A 22,009-nucleotide genomic window follows, 5' to 3' on the forward strand; every position below is an offset into this window, starting at 1 on the left:
GGCTATTTGTAGGTATTGAAAGAAATGGTTATCCATATTAAAAGAAAGGATATTTTTATATTCAAAGAATGGCTATTTATAGAAGGTTGGAATGTGTGAACCGAGGTAGTTAAATAATAAAACTGATAATGATACGGTACCTACATACATATTTGATAATCTCACCTTCAAAGGTGTCTATTTTAGTTAGAAAAATGACGTGAAAGTCAAGTCCCAGCATTTGATATCAACCATTTTAGAACCAAAGGTGTCTTTTGTCAAATTTGTTTTAGAAGCAAAGGTGTCTGTATCTACTAGAATCAATGGTATCTATTTTATAAGCAAAGGTAGGTCTGTGTTATAGTATCAAAGGTATCTGTTTATAGTATCAAAGGTATCTTCTAATTAAAACCTATCTGTTTTAAATTTAGAAGCTCGCAGCCTGCAGACCTCTTGCTCAGCCGGTACCAACTCCTTGCCCCGCCTCCCTACATCAGGTGCAAGTCCTAGCATCTACAAGGCGCACTCAGCACAATATGTCAATGTGAAGTCAGCCCGATATAGACCACCTGGGTATAGCAGCCGAGGGAGTGGAGTAACAGCGCCACCTAGACGTGATAATAGGAGACGGACACAGCTTACACCACCGCCCATAGCAGCACATCTCGGCTCACCATCACTCGGTAAGTCACCCCAACACACATTATTACTATCTTAATTAAACTAAATATTAACACAAGACAGACTAACTTAAGACACTCAAGTAGCAGAGCGTAATCTAAAGTCATAACTCGAGACTGGCTTCCTGTCGATGTCGTGTGAAACTTTTCTTCAAGGTCTCTTCCTTGACACTCTCAGCATAACGTATATAGGTACGTTATGATCTCAGCTTCAGCGTTTGCACACATGTATACGTTATGGTTTGCATTTGCGTCAACCAGAGTGTGAATAGTGTTTGCATTGTCCTCTGCTTCCTTCTAATGCATTCTCATGTTGTTTTGCCATTTTAATAGTATGTCACTGTTGCTTTATGCATTTGCCTCGAGGCTGTTAGGTCTTTCTGTTGGCTTGTGTTTGTTTTAAGACTCTTTGTAGTGTATTTGTTCTAAGACTCTTTGTAGGTTTAATTTGCTTTATACTTGTACTGTAGGTAATAAGCCCATATTGGACTATGCTTTTATCTATCCATAGTTTTAAAGGCATTCTGGTGTTATTGTAACAAGTTATTGGACTATGCTTTTATCTATCCATAAATTTAAAGGCATTCTGGTGTTATTGTAACAAGTCTGGTATCTGGTACTTCGTCATCTGAAAATGTTGGAGTTAAAATTTTCTGTTCCAATTATACAATTGAAAGATCGATGTGAGTTCCCAGCTTAAACTGACGATTTGGCAATAAAAATGGCATAAATGGGATTTGACAACTGTCTGTTTTCTTTTATAATAACTCTTGAACAGTTGTCCAAGTTTTTGTGAAATTTATCAATGTTCTTCATCTAAAGGAATTTTGCTCATTTGATGAATCCCTATCGAGTCTTTGGCTTTAGGATCCTCATATCAACTGACTGAAGCACTAGTCTATTCCAATATTGGTTTGAAATCTAGTTCAAATAGAACTTCAATACATGGCAGACGAAATACTTCAATACATCTGTGTCATGTCAACATTGCAAGACAATTTTCAGTTCACAACTAAACACAACTATTGAATATGAACATGACATTACTATGTATTGATCGTAACATGACTACTGAACATAACATAACTATTGAACACAACATAACTATTGAACAGAAAATGACTATTGAACTGTGATTGAGATGAACAAGAGAGAGTTATGTAAGCCTTGGCTATGTGTGAACCTTGAAACATACGCACCTTATTCCTAATCATAGGTATAGTCTTGCTATTCAATAGGATGGTTGATGGTTCTGATGTCACTCAACATAGCATTATTCATAAGTACATGATATCTTTGTGAGTTACTTCTTGCTTACATGGCTGTAGATGTGACGTGTAGGCTTTACATTTTCTGTTTGATAGGTAGATGGTAGGTGAGTAGATGTCCTTTGATTACTATTCCTGTTCAAACTCACAACCTGAAGTACAACAAGGGGTTTATTATAATTGTGGTAAGCATGATGAATGCTTCTCACAAAAGTTGGTCCCCGATTAATAGGGTTTCCTCCAGATTCCAAGTCCACCGTGCTAACGACTATACTACTGAGGTTAGTTGGCACCTACTAAATTTTGGTAGAACTTTGCACCACATTTTTCTGACTCCCCATGAGCTCACGTGACGTGATAGTAATGTTTTTCTACCTCAAGGCATTGGTCACTCAACTGTGCAATGTCTAATAGACTCCGATCTCCAATTCTAATATCTAGTCAATACTATATGGAAATGTATCTATCTCACTATGGACTGGGGTAATTTCTCTTTCTGGCGTTTTCCCATATAGTTCCTTATGCAGTTGTGGTAAATTGTGGTTAGTGCCAGACACGGGGGGAGTTTATGCTGTAATGATTTGTGTGGTGAGAGTTTTTCCCTATGATTTCCTCATTCAAAAATTTTTATATTTATAAAAAAACAAAAATAAAACAAAATCACTCATTTAACTTACTATCACAAAAAATAAAATACACATAAAAATAAAATACACAAACACACACCCGCACCCCCCACACACACACACACAGCACACACACACACGGACCTTTGGCCGAAACCCTTTTTTGGGGCAATTGGACCATAAAACGTCCACATCCGTCAAAAAATGAAGGTAGAAAAATTTGTCGATCACAATACTTTCCTCGTTATTTTATAAAATAAGGAAAGTAATAGGTAAATAACATCATCATCATCTAGGTACTTTTATAAAATAATGAAAGTATATATATGTATAGGTAAATAACATAATCATCATCTAGGTACTTCGCCTTTTCCCATGTTGGCGTTTTTAGTCGGTCCACCTATCTACACCATTGGTGTTTTTTCGTCAGGATGAACCAACTTGGTTTTGGCGAGTTTATTTTTACGGAGTGCGGCTGCGGATGCCCTTCCGCTACTCCAACCACGTCAAGACAATAATATGAAAAGCAACCCAATATAATTCTGGTTGAAAAAAACAATAGAATAGGTAGGTAAAGGAACGGAAAGAGCAAAAAAGGCAAATGTAAAAAAATGTAATGTAAACAGCAAAATGTTCAAACTTTCAAATTTCAAAAAGTTCAAATTTTTAATCGAATTTCTTTCATTTCAAAAATGGATGTGAATACTCTAGTCAATGTGATTTTTCACGCCGAATCGAATGGTGCTAATTTTAGTATTGTCTGACTTACGGTTGAGAAGTTGCGGGTTCGGTACTTCCCTGTGTCGACAAATTTCCCTTTTATTCGTGAACCGTTACCAAATGAGCAAGTGAATAGTTAATCCCATGTGATTTTTCACGGGGAATCGAATGGTGCTACTTTTAGCACTCTCTGACTTACATTTGAGAAGTTGCGGGTTCGATACTCCCCTGTGTCAACAAATTCCCTTTTATTTGTGAACCGTTACCAAATAAGCATGTGAATAGTTGATCCCATGTGATTTTTCACGCGGAATCGAATGGTGCTACTTTTAGCACTCTCTGACTTACATTTGAGAAGTTGCGGGTTCGATACTCCCCTGTGTCAACAAATTTCCCTTTTATTTGTGAACCGTTACCATTATTTGATTTTTCCCATGTGATTTTTCACGCGGAATCGAATGGTGAAACTTTTAGAACTGTCCGACTTAATGTAATAGAAAGTCGTGTGATGTTCACACCAGATTTTTTACCCTAGAATCCTGGAACATAAAGCGATTTCAGCCTAGTATCTAGTATTAATATTAAGAAGTGATGAAAACACAGTCTGTAAGTTTGCTGACACCCTAAGCATTATCCTCCTGGAACACAAAGCGATTTCAGCCTAGTATCTAGTATTAATATTAAGAAGTGATGAAAACACAGTCTGTAAGTTTGCTGACACCCTAAGCATTATCCTTATTCTTATATTGAATCTTGATACATATTGGTGTTGAATTTCTGCACAACATTGACTTTCTGTATCTCTACCGTCTACACTAATGTCGGCTTGAATTTCTTCAACTCTTTCTCCGAACAGACATTTGATATGTTTTTATCTCGATATTTGCACACATTGCTTTTCAGCGGAAAGTATCAAAGACATATGACGAGATCGTATGTCTAAATCAGTCTACACTAATGTCGGCTTGAATTTCTTCAACTCTTTCTCCGAACAGATATTTGATATGTTTTTATCTCGATATTTGCACACATTGCTTTTCAGCGGAAAGTATCAAAGACATATGACGAGATCGTATGTCTAAATCCCCTTATAAACTCCCTCAGTTTAGCGAATTTTCTACGTCTTCTTGGTTGCACTATGTTTGAATTTGGTCAATATATTTGAATCAGAGTGTGTCGGACATCGCATTGTGTGGTAATGACCCAAAGAAAAGGCAAAACCTTCTAACTGGATCTTACGCAGCACCTGGCAATATAACTTTAGATAGCTACAGTCCAATCCATGAAAGAAGTCAGTTGTCAGTTTAGGTTATTTTTTTTAATCGCCGGAACTCTTGGACCAATCAAAGGCCTCAAAAATATGTTTATTATCCAGAGAAAACAGCATGGTTATGTTTTGTAGAAAAATTACAGCATGATTTGGCAGACTTCTTTCATAAATTGAACAATATACTCTCGAACATAATACATACAGAGAATCCTGGATATAAGAGAAGAAAAAGGGTGGTGCCCTCGATTCTCTTATATCCAGGTTCGACTGTACTGTCGAATACAGAGAATGCCATCTTACCTTCCATGGCATGGAATAGTTCTGTTAAGCCAGCCACTCACTATCTGGTAGACCTCTCAGGTTTACCTACCTGATGAGCACACACACTATCAGGTAGACCTGACAGGTACGGCTGAAAAGTCCCGCCTATCAAGTCTACCTGATGAGCATTGAGCACACACACACACTATCAGGTGGCGGACCTGATCAGGTCTACCTGATAGTGAGTGGCTAGCCTTATTAGTTCAAGAGACGCTACGAAGTTCCTTAAGCCAATAAACCATGATGATGTAACCCGGTTCCCCTCTCTGCTGAGATCAGGCTAAAAACTGGTTGAGCAGCGGACACGAATACCCCTTTCACCGGGAGTCCCATATCCTGTGTCTTATGTCCATAGGAACTAATGTGTGCCACCGTGTCTGGGAGGTGCAGGTTCAATGGTTAGTGGTCAGAAGAGGTTTCGTAGATCTGCTTTTATGGGTTTTGCTGATTGAAAAAAGTTTTCTGGTGTTGTTATTTGCTTAAAAAGTATAAATGAATACAGATCATGCCGAGTGAGTAGAAACGCACCATTAAGCTGTGTCCACACAGTCGACCCCGTCGATCGATGTCGACTGAAACCACACACTACCTCAACAACAGATTCACCTCTTCACCGATCGATGGTCGATCGACGCGTTCGACTATGTGTGGAGACATAGACTGAATGTGAGTGGCTGACATAAGGCAATTGTTCTGGGCTTTGGTCATAAACCGTGAGATCTTTGCCACTGAGAATGCTTGGAGACCGTTCGGGCATAGTCTCACTGAGAATTCTCATAGAGATAACATGTGACTGTAACATGAGATTGTAGACCCCAGCTTTATTAGTCACTCACATTTCCCCCTACTAAGGAAGGGCATGGCAGTCTGTATGGCCTGTGTCCAACATTACCTTCTGACTTCTGAGTGTTACGGTTTTTTTTTTATTTACGAGCCTCACTCAACTTTCATCATCGTTCATGTTAGTCATATGGGAACTAGGTACGTACTACATTACGTCTAGAAGGTTCAGGGTGGTCTGTACACTGAGGCAACTTGAGTTACTTGGTCGTAGGAGTTTAACCCATCCTTTAAGGCTGTTTGTCGCTACACCTAAGCCTTGGAGTGGGCTTTTTGAGTACGAATATGAGGTACTTGTACTTACGATCTTGGGCTAAAAAGAGGTAGGTACTTGTTTGTAGAAGGTTAACCCATCCTTTAAGGCTGTTTGTCCCTACACCTAAGCTTTGGAGTGGGCTTTTTGAGTACAAATATGAGGTACTTGTACTTGCGATCTTAGGCACAAAAAAAGAGTGAAACTGAGAGATAGTGCATAGAGCATCGAGCATTTAGAGGGAAACGATTACTTCAAACCGCATAGAACTGAAAGCGAAAAGCTCTATGCAGTCTATACTCTTTGCTCTCCGCTCCACTTTATATGTATTTAGTCTCGATTCTTTTCAGTATAGTTTCAGAAGAACCCGAATCCACTTTATATTTATAGTCTCGTTTCTTCTCGGTCGTTTCAGAAGAACCTGAAGATTTGATGCATAGAGTCACACAGTACAAAATTTATGCTTACACATAGGACTTAATGTCTGTATACCTAGATTACCTAGCATTACATAGGTTCCACATAAAGGTTGTGGTCTTTGTCCATAAAACACAAGGACATCTTATGAAACGACCGGATCTTTTGCAGTGTTCTCAGAGCAATGTTGATTGACATTTTTCGAAACTTCCAAAGGTCTACAGATTGCTACTGGTGAGAACGACCCATTGTCCCTAGTGCTAAAGCGCCTTAAAGGGGGAAAAAAGAAAGAAATATTGATACATGGGTTCAAAATTTGAAGTACAAGATGGCAATTAGGGCCTCAAAGCTAGCAGCTATGACGTGCGTGGAACATTATGGTGCACATCCTGCCTAGGTATGGATTTCCTCTCTCATATATGTTATGAGCTCGTATACAGGGTGAATACGATGTCATGATTGAATGCTTAGAAGAAGACTTCTTCGTCAATTGTAACTCATTAGGGAGCATTTAGAGGGAAACGATTACTTCAAACCGCATAGAACTGAAAGCGAAAAGCTCTATGCAGTCTATATACTCTTTGCTCTCCACTCCACTTTATATTTAGTCACGTTTCAGAAGAACCCGAAGATTTGGTGCATAGAGTCACACAGTATAAAATTTATGCTTACACATAGGACTTAATGTCTGTATACCTAGATTACCTAGCATTACATAGGTTCCACATAAAGGTTGTGGTCTTTGTCCATAAAACACAAGGACATCTTATGAAACGACCGGATAAAAGGCTTTTGCAGTGTCCTCAGAGTAATGTTGATTGACATTTTTCCTTCCAAAGGTCTACAGATTGCTATTGGTGAGAACGACCCACTGTCCCTAGTGCTAAAGCGCCTTAAAGGGGGAAAAAAGAAAGAAATATTGATACATGGGTTCAAAATTTGAAGTACAAGATGGCAATTTTCAAATTTCTGAAGAATTTAAAAGAAGATTTTCTAAAAGAAGATACGACATTTGTAACAAACATGCGTGCCTAATACAGTTGGAACTCCTTTTCTTTGCTTTCAAATCGGTCAGTTTCCCTACGAACCTCTCTTGGTTTGCAATATCTTCCTCAACCTCCGTCATAGAATGCCAAGCTAATAGGTTTTTCTTGCCAAAGTTCTCTCGGCTTGCCATATCTGCTTAGTGACATAAAATCCGAGGCTATATAGCAGCCGAGATAAGAAGGAAATAACACGGCAGACCGCAGATCTTCACCACACATCAACTGGCATACCTTACGACACCCACACATACCGGTGCGAAAAACTCGATTGAAAACATACAGGGTGTTTGTGTCACCTGGCTCACGCTGTCAACCTGAAAACTTGGTTCGCCACTTCAAAGGTGTGTCAACAAGTCCACACATAGTCGACCCCGTTGATCGACGTCGAATGAAACCGTACACTGCCTCAACAACATAGATTCACCTCTTCACCATAGTGGTGAAACACACCTTAATATAACAACACTACTCATCAAAGCAGCAGCCAACAAAGCCATGATTACTAGTGGTGGTTCACGCGTTGGACTTCGGATCTGGAGGTTGGTGATTCGAGTCCAAGTCAAGTCGGGATGTATTGATTGGGGAGCAGCATTTGGACAAGCATTTTTCATGATTACTAGTGGTGGTTCACGTGTTGGACTTCGGATCTGGAGGTTGGTGATTCGAGTCCAAGTCAAGTCGGGATGTATTGATTGGGGAGCAGCATTTGGACAAGCATTTTAAGGGTGCCTAACACACCTAAAGTTTCCTTTCTTCATTAAGGGACAGGCATTAATAAAAGAACAAGTTCTTATCAAACTCTAAAACAATCTGAAACATCCTTGTACCAATGAAATGGTTTCACTTTGTCATCATCATTACTCTATTATTGAGCTGAATGCAAGAATTGATCCAGATTCCAGATGATTGCTATTGCATACATCCAGTAGTACAAAGATTGCTCTGTGGTTTGTGGCATTAGCTGTCATTGCTGTTACGTTATCTTCGGCTGTGTTTGTCTCGATAGATTATGAGCGAGGGCATATTTTGCCCTATATGCCCTCCCTCGCTCATAATCGAACTTACTCGGCAAACGTACTTACTCGAATACCTTCGCGACAGGGAAAAACTGAAAAGCTATTAATAAAATTCTTTCATGGTGTATTAACTTGCACTGGATTTAAAGATACAAAACAACAAATTCGGAAATATTTGCATTTAAGATTTAACAGCAAACGCATAGATCAATTTTTTCTTACCCCTTTGAAAGGATTACCCATTTCAATCTCAAAACCATTCTCAAAATTGGATGATCCATTGATAAAGCGTAGGTACACCCAGTATACTCGTAATCAGAAAACATAATAGATATCACAGATTCAGACTAATGTACCAACCCGCCTACATGGGTGAAAATTTGAATATTGATTGAAATAAATTATCATTGGATTCAATAAGGCAATCCACAATTCTTCGATGCATAAATGTTTATGTAAAATTATTAATCGGACTGCGTGGATTAGTTGAAGACTTCAGGTGTAGGAAATTCATTCTAAATTCTGATTGGTCTGTACAAAGATTGCTCTGTGGTTTGTGGCATTAGCTGTCATTACTGTTACGTTATCTTCGGCTGTGTTTGTCTCGATAGATTATGAGCGAGGGCATATTTTGCCTTCGCTCACAATCGAACTTACTCAAATACCTTCGCGACAGGGATAAAAACTGAAAAGCTAATAAAATTCTTTCATGATGTATTAACTTGCACTGAATTTAAAGATACAAAACAACAAATTCGGAAATATTTGCATTTAAGATTTAACAGCAAACGCATAAATCAATTTTTTCTTACCCCTTTTAAAGGATTACCCATTTCGATCTCAAAACCATTCTCAAAATTGGATGATCCATTGATAAAGCGTAGGTAGACCCAGTATACTCGTAATCAGAAAACATAATAGATATCATAGATCCAGACTAATGTACCAAGCCGCCTACATGGGTGAAAATTTGAATATTGATTGAAATAAATTATCATTAAATTCAATAAGGCAATCCACAATTCTTCGATGCGTAAATGTTTATGTAAAATTATTAATCGGACTGCGTGGATTAGTTGAAGACTTCAGGTGTAGGAAATTCATTCTAAATTCTGATTGGTCTCTGTTCTATTAGCTGTTTTTTGCTGAATTCCTTTTAGGAATGAGCTTTTCATCTTTTTTTGGTTTCAACTCGACGGTTTTAACTTATGCTATTTCACCACAACTCTTAAGCGGTTTGTCCAATTTACGAGTAGATGAAATTTGTCACAAATTTTAAGTGCAAACAAAATTTGACAGTGTGGTTTGGACCTCATTACACATTTGGAGGCCACGATAGGGCTCTATTTTCTATGTAAAGTCTGCAACTGGAGTAGTAGTTCAGGATGATGCATAAGAAATATGTGTAACTTATTACATATTCGTATTCCTTCTTCTTTGATGTTCTTTCTGTACGGTATGATGTATTTAATTGAAGATGCTATGGTCAATTTGTTAATTGTTGTCAAGACTAGCAATTAACGTCATGTTTGAAAGAACGAAAATTAAATTAGCTACCTAGTTGCTCTTAATTATTCTATTCAGTCTCTGGGAGATTAATTTAATTTAACTCTTTCATTTCTTCAACATCCACCTACTTATTAATGTTCTGCTTCCTCTCTCTTTCATCATCTTCCCCTTTATCTTCCTCTTCCTGCGTCTTCTTTCCTCCACCTCCTTCTACTTGTTCAATATTCTTTTACTTTGCCTTATTCTCTATAACTTCTTCTTCAATTTTTCCTTGGAATCCTTGGATTCTTATTGTTGTACGTTTTCCTTGTCTTCTTCGGCATCATTTTCTTCTTGCTTGCCTCTTCCTCCTTCCTCTTCATCTACAACAAGTTCGATCAGTCTGAAGAGATGTTGTGTCTTATCCTCCCACCTAATACTTCAGAGTCTCTCGTAGGTATTCTTACTTCTTGTGACTGTGCTGTAGTCTGTTCCAAAACAACTAAGGTCATACCATCTTGTGACCTTATTATTTCTTTAAAAATAACCATAATTACTTCTGTTTCCTTACTAGCATGGTTGCCATGGACCTTATTATTTCTTTAAAAATAACCATAATTACTTCTGTTTCCTTACTAGCATGGTTGCCATCTCGGGCGTTAACATTATCAGCTTCATCAGTTTTATTAGGTATTATTAATTTTATTATAGGTGTTGTATTATCTAAGTGTCTATTGGAGTACTCCATTAGAAGGTTCTTCTATTATTTTGTCTCGAATTGTGAAAACTTACCGTTTTGGTGAGCGGTGTCCCGAAAAGGAAAACTACATATTTCGCTTTCAATGGGGTACTTATTCGTATCCTGTTTGTTCTTGTTTTGTCTTCAATAGAACAGTTTGTTCTAAGCACTACTTACTTCAATGGGGAAAGTTTGAAGTATTTTTTTTTTTTTTTTTTTTTTTTTTTTCCTAACGGGGCCCTGTTAGATAAACGACCCAAAAAAAATTTTTTTTTTTTTTTTTTTCCTAACGGATGCCTATTAGATAAACGACCCAAAAGTAAACTTCAATAAAAACATTGATATCCATAGATACTGATGGACACTAAACAATAAGCTAATACCAAATTATGTACAAACGCAGTGATCCTGTCTAGTTGAACTTAGCCATATCAACTACATTACTTATTTAATTACAATTTCCCGGAGAAATATCCCTCAATCCTTCCCCCATCCCCCATCTTGAAATGGTCTCAGTGGTAGAAGGATTCACAGGGGCTCAAACTCCCAATTTGGACGCCCAGAAACAATTACCAATCTCCTATTTAAACTATGATTGACCAGAAAGAATAGACGCTATCGATGCAGAAGTCTACTGTATCTGTAATTCCTAGATGCATTAACCATAGAACCATTGGTGAAAGCAAACACGATGCTAGAGTCACACAGACCAGAACCGAAAACAACTATCAGATCATAATGATAAAAAGCATGGTACTGATAACAGCAAAAACAACACAGATAGTACTAGTCGGAGAAATTTCTCTCGATTCTTCCCCCATCTTGAAATGGTCTCAGTGGTAAAAGGATTCACAGAGACACAAGCTCCCAATTTGGACGCCCAGAAACAATTACCAATCTCCTATTTAAACTATGATTGACCAGAAAGAAATAGACGCTATCGATGCAGAAGTCTACTGTATCTGTAATTCCTAGATGCATTAACCATAGAATCATTGGTGAAAGCAAACACGATGCTAGAGTCAGACAGACCAGAACCGAAAACAACTATCAGATCATAATGATAAAAAGCATGGTACTGATAACAGCAAAAACAACACAGATAGTACTAGTCGTATATCTATGAAACAACAGATAGAACAATAACCAACAACACCAACATACAAACATATAATGCACATGCATAGATAGCAGCAAAAGTAGGTAAGAGTTATACTAACAAAAACAACAACATGAATGATAGATAATAGTATTGCTTGGTGGAAATAATGGAATTAATATCCACTGATATCAATCACAACACAAATATGGAGAAAATTGTAGGAGATAGTCATGCCAAAATGAGCAACATTGTAGAAAATGTAGACAAACATGACAGACGTATTGATTCCATAGGAAAACAAATGAGCAGCATTCAGTTCGATTCTAAGTGTTGTGAGTGAAGCACGTATTTCTCCTTGTAGTGTTATTTAAACTATTATTTGGAAATATTAAAGTGAATTAATTTTAAATAAACAATATAAATTATCAGTTACTAGCCCGGTCGAAAGCTGGCAAGAGAAAAACCCGCGTCAAGAAACACACACTGAGTCCGGTGTTTGATGAAGTACTCAAGGTAAGTGATACACCGTCTCCTATTGACTGTTCTGACCTGCAGAAGGTCCTTGTTCAATTCCCGGCGAGGTCGAAACCTTCCATCGCATCGTGACATTTGGGTTGTTTTATTGGTGTCGAGATGGAATAGGGAGCTGTGCCTTAAATTCCAGAAGCGACACAAAAAAATTAGTCCTTTTTTCGAGAGGTTTAATAGAGGGATCTCCAACAACGGAGGTCTTATCATCCCGAAAGCGAAGAGAGCAGGAGGACAGGATAGGAAAAAGCCAGCCGTTCCGAGAACGAACCTTATCTGGTTAGGATGAAATTTGCCCCGGGTGGGAATCTAACACGCGACCTAGCACTTCCAAACTAAGCCTGTTTATCTACGTATGTACGTATATAATAGTGCTTAATAAAAGTGCTTATTTATACTGCTCGCATAGGACTGAAAAGTCCCTTTACTCCAGCAGTAGGCTACTACTATTATTGTGGTCAAATTTTTCGAGAGGTTTGATAGAGGGATCTCCAACAACGGAGGACTTATCGTCCCGAAAGCGAAGAGAGTAGGAGGACGGGATAGGAGAAAGCCAGCCGTTCCGAGAACAAACCTTATCTGGTTAGGATGAAATTTGCCCCGGGTGGGAATCTAACACGCGACCTAGCCTTTTCAAGTTAAGCGCGTTTATCTACGTATGTACGTATATAACTGTAAAATATGTTCCCCCAGAATGTGTCAACTCCTATAAGACCTTTTTTAGACTGCGGGTGAAAGGGACTTTTCAGTCTCATCCCAGCAGGATAAACAAGGTGTATTCTATTTTATTCATACTTACGAGTAAGTGGTCTATTCTAATCCTTTGCTTATTTGTGTTTAGTTCCAGCTCACTCTAGAAGATCTAGACTGCCGCCAGGTGGCTTTCTCCTATCCTATTTTCTCTTCGCTTTCGGGACGATAAGACCTTAGCACCTCCCTCTATCAAACCTCTTTTAAAAAAGGTTTTACACGGATAATGCCAACAATGGCGAAACATGTCTGGCTGTCTGAACAAACAATAAAACCCCCTCCCCCCAACTGTGAAGAGTATAAGTTACTGATGTTCTTCTTTTCTTCTTCAAAGTGTTAAAAAAGAGACAGGTCCAAATCTCCAAATATATACTTACCTTATCCTAATACGACCCTTTTGACTAACTTTTCGGGTTCGATTTATGTTGTTTCAGCGAGTCCAGATGATCTGAGTGCACATTCCGAGGCTGGTCTGAACAAGAGTGTCTCGAGCATTCTGACTGATGATGACGTCACGGAGAGGCTGCCCCATCATAACAAGTCACTACTTGGCGTAAGTATTTACCACTATTGACATATACAGTCCACGTCAACTGGGAAGTCCGATGGAAGCGCATGGGGGGGAACCGCAACTTCTCAATTGTAAGTCGGACAGTTCTAAAAGTTTAACCATTCGATTCGGCGTGAAATATCCCATGGGATCAACTATTCACATGCTTACTTGTTAATCAACGAGCTATTTTTTGACGAGTGCGCACCCAATATCCCATGGGATCAACTATTCACATGCTTACTTGTTAATCAACGAGCTATTTTTTGACGAGTGCGCACCCAAAGGTCATAGGACTTCCCAGTTGAAGTGGACTGTATGTACCTACTATAACAAGTCACTACTTGTGTGTATTTTTCACTATTGACATACATAGGTACCTACTTACCTACTCATTCACCTTAGTCAGTTTATAAGTAGTGCAAGTGGAGTGCTTTTATAGGACTTCTCAGTTGAAGTGGACTGTATGTACCTACCTACTATAACAAGTTACTACTTGTAAGTATTTTTCACTATTGACATACATAGGTACCTACTTACCTACTCATTCACCTTAGTCAGTTTATAAGTAGTGCAAGTGGAGTGCTTTATTTGGACTTTAGACTGTCGGCTTGGGAAAAGGCGATCGAATAGTTTAGAATTTAGACAAAGGTATGTCACTGTTTAACTACCAAGCTTTTAACGTCAGCCAGCCTGAATTAACTCACAGTTTAACGTCACCCAGCCCGAATTAACTCACAGTTTAACGTCAGCCAGCCTGAATTAACTCACAGTTTAACGTCACCCAGCCCGAATTAACTCACAGTTTAACGTCAGCCAGCCTGAATTAACTCACAGTTTAACGTCAGCCAGCCTGAATTACCTCACAGTTTAACGTCACCCAGCCTGAATTAACTCACAGTTTAACGTCACCCAGCCTGAATTAACTCACAGTTTAACGTCACCCAGCCCGAATTAACTCACAGTTTAACGTCAGCCAGCCTGAATTAACTCACAGTTTAACGTCAGCCAGCCCGAATTAACTCACAGTTTAACGTCACCCAGCCCGAATTAACTCACAGTTTAACGTCAGCCAGCCTGAATTAACTCACAGTTTAACATCACCCAGCCTGAATTAACTCACAGTTTAACGTCAGCCAGCCCGAATTAACTCACAGTTTAACGTCAGCCAGCCTGAATTAACTCACAGTTTAACATCACCCAGCCTGAATTAACTCACAGGTTAACATCACCCAGCCTGAATGGGGCCGGGAAAAGTCAGCAACACTGGATTACCCAGATGGTTTATCCGTCCGATTGTGTACCGTTTTCTGAGTTCTACAGTTATGACAGGGGCGACAACCTGAGTTTGAAGTAAGCAACTAAGTTTACTGCTAAAGTCTTATCGTCCCGAAAGCGAAGAGAGAAAGAAGACAGGATAGGAGAAAGCCAGCCGTCCCGAGAATGAACCTTATCTGATTAGGATAAAATCTGCCCCGGGCGGGAATGGAACCCGCGACCTAGCACTTGAAAGGCATTGCCCTCCTTGCTAATTAGGCTAGAATACCTTGTTTGTCCTGCTCGAATGAGTCTCTTTGCCCCAGCAGTCTAAATAAGGTCTACCTAGGCTGGCTTAATTTATTTACTTTTTCATTTCCAGGCACGGAGTGACTCAATGGCCAGCGTGTACTCAGGGGCGGGCGAGGGGCGCTATGGCTCCGTCATAGTGAAAGGGGAGGTGGAGTTTGGGCTCCAGTACAATTACAAACAGGGGGCCCTGGAAATTCACGTGAAGCAATGCAAGGATTTGGCGCCTGTAGATACCAAACGACAGAGATCTGATCCGTAAGTATATTGAACTGCAGGTTTAAAAGTTTATTGGTCGGTTTCACGAATATATTTTCAGCCTTTAGAAGACCTAAGAGCTTAAAGCTATTAAGCTAAGAGCTTGTTAAGTCCCATTTGATTTGTATAGACTTGACAGTTAGTGCAGTAGTCCTAAACAAAAATGGACGCGGCACCCAAGGGATCAGGAAGAGACCGCCTTAATATAGACTTAACAGGATGTTAGGGGCTGAAAAGAAGGTTGCTGAAACCCATCCTATCTCTTAGACTAAGCCGTCTGATTGGTTGAATTAACAGGGCTGCCTTGAAGGGACTAACAAACACCGACCCTATTTAAGTAGGAAAAGGCTAGAAAGAAGAAGAAGAACAAGTCAGATTGTTAAATCCTAGAGTTAAACCCAGTTTGAAACCAGCCTTTAGAAGATCTAAGAGCTTTAAGCTATTAAGCTAAGAGCTTGTTAAGTCCCATTTGATTTGTATAGACTTAACAGTTAGTGCAATAGTCCTAAACAAAAATGGACGCGGCACACAAGGGATCAGGAAGAGACCGCCTTAATATAGAATTAACAGGATGTTAGGGGCTGAAAAGAAGGTTGGTGAAACCCATCCTATCTCTTAGACTTAGACTAAGCAGTCTGATTGGTTGAATTAACAGGGCTGCCTGGAAGGGACTAACAAACACCGACCATATTTAAGTAGGAAAAGGCTAAAAAGAAGAAGAAGAACAAGTCAGATTTTTAAATCCTAGAGTTAAACCGAGTTTGAAAAATGATTGTGGCCCCGACCATAAGAACAGCCATGCTATAATAGATTAATAAATAATAAATATTAAAACCCGATTCCTACGATCCGTTCAGGTCATTCTCCAGTCACAGTACGTTCAATATTAAAAATATTCACATATTTTACAGGCGATTAGATGGGAACACAATGTGGTTTGAACAGCTGCCATTTTCAGTTCTAATCTTGTTGACCCATTGTCTTTCGCAGGTACGTGAAGGTTTACTTACTGCCAGACAAGTCGAAAGCTGAGTTTGAAAAGTGATTGTGGCCCCGACCATAAAACAGCCATGCTAAAACTCGATTCCTACGATCCGTTCAGGTCATTCTCCAGTCACAGTACGTTCAACATTAAAAATGAACGATCACATATTTTACAGGCGATTAGATGGGAACATACTGTGACTTGATCAGCTGCCATTTTCAGTTCTAATCTTGTTGACCCATTGTCTTTCGCAGGTACGTGAAGGTTTACTTACTGCCAGACAAGTCGAAAGCTCAGTTTGAAAAGTGATTGTGGCCCCGACCATAAGAACAGCCATGCTAAAACCCGATTCCTACGATCCGTTCAGGTCATTCTCCAGTCACAGTACGTTCAACATTAAAAATATTCACATATTTTACAGGCGATTAGATGGGAACATAATGAGACTTGGATCAGCTGCCATTTTCAGTTCTAATCTTGTTGACCCATTGTCTTCCGCAGGTACGTTAAGGTTTACTTACTGCCAGACAAGTCGAAAGCTGGCAAGAGAAAAACCCGCGTCAAGAAACACACACTGAGTCCTGTGTTTGATGAAGTACTCAAGGTAAGTGATACACCGTCCCCTAGTGACTGTTCTGACCTGCAGAAGGTCCTTGTTCAATTCCCGGCGAGGTCGAAACCTTCCATCGCATCGTGACATCTGGGTTGTTTTATTGGTGTCGAGATGGAATAGGGAGCTGTGCCTTAAATTCCAGAAGCGACACAAAAAATTAGTCCTTTTTTCGAGAGTAGGTGTTCCCCTGTAAAATATGTTCCCCAGAATGTGTCAAATCGTATAAGACCTTGGTTGGACTGCGGGTAAAAGGGACTTTTCAGTCTCATCCCAGCAGGATGAACAAGGTATATTCTATTCTATTCATACTTACGAGTAAGTGGTCTATTCTAATCCTTTGCTTATTTGTGTTTAGTTCCAGCTCACTCTAGAAGATCTAGAGTGCCGCACCCTCTGGCTAAGTGTTTGGCACTCGGATATGTTCGGGCGCAATGATTTCCTAGGAGAGGTCATGATGTCTTTGGAGAACAAAGTGTTCGATGACCCCTCGCCCAAGTGTTATCCCCTGCAGGAGAGGTCAGAAATATTGGACGAGTTGATTTGCTCAAAGGGTAAGTCCTAAGTGGGCTAGTAGGGACAAACACCAAATAGCGGACAAATTTCGGAGTAAGGACCAAATTGCGGACGGACAAATATTTTGGAATCTCACGATTTTTTACGCAATGCTTGTTTGTATTGTGAAGAGGTTTGATAGAGGGAACTGTAACTGTTAAGGTCTTATGGAAATATTGGACGAGTTGATTTGCTCAAAGGGTAAGTAGGGCAAACACCAAATAGCGGACACAAACTTGAAATAGGACCACGGAAGTCGGCTAATAGGGGCAAACACCAAATAGCGGACAAATTTCGGAGTAAGGACCAAATTCCGGACGGACAAATATGTATTTTGGAATCTCACGATTTTTTACGCAATGCTTGTTTGTATTGTGAAGAGGTTTGATAGAGGGAACTGTAACTGTTAAGGTCTTATCGTCCCGAAATCGTCGAGAGAAGGAAGATGGGATAGAAGAAAGCCAGCCGTTTCGAGAACGAACATAATCCGTTCAGGATAAAATTCGCCCCGAGCGGGAATCGAACCCGCGGCCTAGCGCTTACAAGACAGACGCGCTACCAACCAAGCTAAGTAGGCTGGCTGAACCTTGGATTGAACTCAATCCTGAGACAATCCACGGTATGAAAACACGACCTAAACAAGGACTCTGGTTGTTATAGCTTCCCTCTGTAAATAACTCCCTTAAAAAACACGACCTTCTTGATTTATCTGGTTGTTATAGCTTCCCTCTGTAAATAACTCCCTTAAAAAACACGACCTTCTTGATTTATTTCACCTTTTCTTCCTGCAGGCGAACTCATTATCGGCCTCAAGTTCGTTCCCCCTGAAGATTCCAGCCTCAGTTCCGCCAAGAAGTCCTCTTCGGCCGCCAAGGGTAGCCTCCATGTCCTTATTAAGGAGGCTAAGAGCCTCTGTCCGGTGAAAAGTAACACGGTGGATGCCTTCTGCAAAGCGTACCTATTGCCGGATAAGGGCAGGGCGTCCAAACATAAGACTGGTATTATCAAGCGAAGCACCTCACCACAGTGGAACCATACTGTGGTGTATAGGTAAGTGATGTTTACGTTCTGTTTCTACGGGGTCGAGCGGATTTCAAACACCATTTCATGTCTTCTGATAGTTTCATTTGTCCATACACGGTGGGTTTTGAGTCAGCTATGTGTGATACTTTCCTAGGGTGTATCATGCCTATGGTTAATTCACCGGGTATGGAGTTGATATTCAAAGGTGACTTGAAAAAGTTCATACTGGATAAATTACCTGTATAGGGAACCTCTACAATGTAATGAGAAAGATTTGGAATTTGGTGAGTTGCTTTTTTTATGAACTTGGTTGAAGTGATTTCAATTCTGCTACTACAAAATATTTTTTTTTTCTATTTTGCTACTGCAAAGCAATAATGTCAATACATAGGATGTTTAACCAATAATATTAATTTTGTCTCTTCACAGGGATGTCAGCTTGGAGGAACTGTCCGAGAGATGTCTAGAGTTGACTGTTTGGGATCATGATAGACTCACCAGTAATATTAGATAACAACAACAACAACAACATATTGTATTTTAAACAAAATTATAAACAATAAAAAAAATAAAGGTTTATCAAATTGAATAATATTAATTCTGTCTCTTCACAGGGATGTCAGCTTGGAGGAACTGTCCGAGAGATGTCTAGAGTTGACTGTTTGGGATCATGATAGACTCACCAGTAATGAATTCCTCGGAGGCATTCGACTCAACTTGGGTCATGGTAAGTAATCTTATTGACCACCAGGATCAGGGCAGTCGGTCTATCAAGGGTTAAATAAATAAAAGTGGTACTAAGTGGGAAATCCTTGGAAAATACCCTAGTAGTTCAGCGAAGTGTTCAATTCATTCAGAAGGGGGTCCCTCAGGGAGGTTCTATCGGACCCGAAATCTAATGAGTAAAATAATGTCCTTTTTTTAGGTGTCGAACATTTTTCTTCAATATCAGTCTATCTGTCTGGTAGTTAATCAAAGAAGGGCTTGTAAATAAAGGATATCCCCGTAAGCTGAATCGGGGCCAAACTGTTATAAAAAAAATTCCTTCGTGTGCTGAACATGTTTAGCGAATTTCATCACAATCGAACACACCGTTCGAGAGTTTGATATTTTAGATGAAACAAACTAAAGAAAAAAGAACTGTTTAAGTAAAATTTACAACTTACTTCATTTAGTTCATTTCGTGTTAATATAGGAATCGAATAGTTTAGAATTAAGACAAAGGTATGTCACTGTTTAACTACCAAGTTTTTGACGTCAGTCAGCCTGAATTAACTCACAGTTTAACGTCAGCCAGCCTGAATTAACTCACAGTTTAACGTCACCCAGCCCGAATTAACTCACAGTTTAACGTCAGCCAGTCTGAATTAACTCACAGTTTAACGTCACCCAGCCTGAATTAACTCACAGTTTAACATCACCCAGCCCGAATTAACTCACAGTTTAACATCACCCAGCCTGAATTAACTCACAGGCCGGGCGGCTTTCCGAAATGACGTTCACGCGCTCCCGGCACGCTTGATATCTTATATGGCAATAGGTTACTAACAAAATTATCGAACTTAACATATTAAAACCATGTTTTTTCTTTCCAGGCAAGCACTACAGTAAACTTGTAGACTGGATGGACTCAAGCGGGAAGGAAATTCTCCTCTGGCAACAAATGATGGAACGACCCAATTTTTGGGTGGAAAGTTGCATCCCTCTACGATCTTCCCTCGAGTTTAGTTCGCCGATAAAAAGCTGAATTCCGCGATAAATTAGCTGAATTCCGCTGATTATGCGACAGCAGACCTAAATTCCGCTGATACACGATTACCGAATTTTACTGATTCTCGAGAAAATGTGACTTTGGTGAAACACTAAATACAAAGCTGTTCGAAATAGCAAAATTCCTCTTTTACTTAGTAATCTCAGTATTATAGCTAAATTTTGCTGTTACTCAATTAACTCAGCTGAATTTGGCTAAACGCGCTGTAGGTATCAAACGAAATGAAAAACAAGTTGAGCTATTCAAAATAGCTGAATTATGGGTGTGTTCTAACTACACTTTAGGACATGATAAGTGCTTTTGAAGCACTTTATTTACGGTCATTTTTGGCCTTTCTTTCTTAATTCTTTATACCTCGTACTTAAATACTCCCAATCCCAATACTTAATTACGCTATTTTTCCCTTTGATAAATTACTTTTTTGCTTTATAAAGACATCCAATATCCGCTGTAAAGTGGATTTAAATCCGTCCTTTTTTCCTCTAATCTCATAACTATTTAGTTTTTTTTTTTTTTTTTTTTTCATGTAGGTAGGTTTTATTTGTATATCTTTTGTCATATCCTTCTATGTTTTTCTCTGTGTTACGATATACGTAACCCTAAGAAATTTGTTACACGTACCTACATGCCTACGTAACGAAATACGAATTTATAACGTTAATAAATTAATAATTATATGAAATAAATGTTTTTGTATATAATACAATACAATTTTCTAGACGTTGTGTTTCATTTTAGCTAGGGATAGACCTTGGACTTTTTTGTATGAGCGGTGTGAGTGTTAGGCCAGCCACTCACCATCAGGTAGATCTGACAGGCGGACCTGAATACCTGATCAGGTGTACCTGATGGTGAGAGACTGTCCTTTAGATTAACTAGAACAGAATTTTCTATGTTTTCACCAAAAACTCCCGAGCGATTTGTCCGATTTTGTTGACATAAAGGAAATTTGCTGGTTAAAGTGTATGTTTCTGCTGGAAAAACATGGAAATCAGGGATTCAAGGTTGAAGACCCATGGATACCCTGTAAAAAAAAATCGTTCGACAAAAATCGCCTCTTGTGAACGGTTCTTGTCACGTGATAAGGTCTCTGATTGGTTGAATTAATACGTTCCAATCCTAGTAGTTCAGTGAAGTGTTCAATTCATTCAGAAAGGGGTCCCTCAGGGAGGTTCTATCGGATCCGAAATCTAATGAGTAAAATAATGTCCTTTTTTAGGTGTCGAACATTTTTCTTCCATATCGGTCTATCTGTCTGGTAGTTAATCAAAGAAGGGCTTGTAAATAAAGGATATCCCCGTAAGCTGAATCGGGGCCAAACTGTTATAAAAAAATTCCTTCATGTGCTGAACATGTTTAGCGAATTTCATCACAATCGAACACACCGTTCGAGAGTTTGAAATTTTAGATGAAACAAACTAAAGAAAAAAGAACTGTTTAAGTAAAATTTACAACTTACTTCATTTACGAATTAACTCACAGTTTAACGTCATCCAGCCTGAATTAACTCACAGTTTAACATCACCCAGCCTGAATTAACTCACAGTTTAACATCACCCAGCCTGAATTAACTCACAGTTTAATTTTAGATGAAACAAACTAAAGAAAAAAGAACTGTTTAAGTAAAATTTACAACTTACTTCATTTA

At 39.1% G+C, this 22,009-nt stretch overlaps 1 protein-coding gene across 1 annotated transcript; it reads left to right on the top strand.

Annotated features, from left to right (window-relative positions):
• Window positions 1-413: 413 nt before the first annotated feature.
• LOC103516817 (synaptotagmin-like protein 5) lies at window positions 414-20,410 on the top strand (the record flags this gene model as incomplete). Its single annotated transcript, XM_008481805.3, has 8 exons — window positions 414-662; window positions 13,478-13,596; window positions 15,233-15,417; window positions 16,904-17,006; window positions 17,371-17,566; window positions 18,359-18,617; window positions 19,205-19,317; window positions 20,186-20,410. Coding segments are annotated over 8 exons (1,376 nt in total), but the record flags the coding sequence as incomplete, so codon positions are not given.
• Between the last annotated feature and the right edge of the window lie 1,599 nt (window positions 20,411-22,009).

Source organism: Diaphorina citri, unplaced genomic scaffold (genome assembly GCF_000475195.1).
Source record: "Diaphorina citri unplaced genomic scaffold, Diaci psyllid genome assembly version 1.1 scaffold1673, whole genome shotgun sequence".
Taxonomy (NCBI): domain Eukaryota; kingdom Metazoa; phylum Arthropoda; class Insecta; order Hemiptera; family Psyllidae; genus Diaphorina; species Diaphorina citri.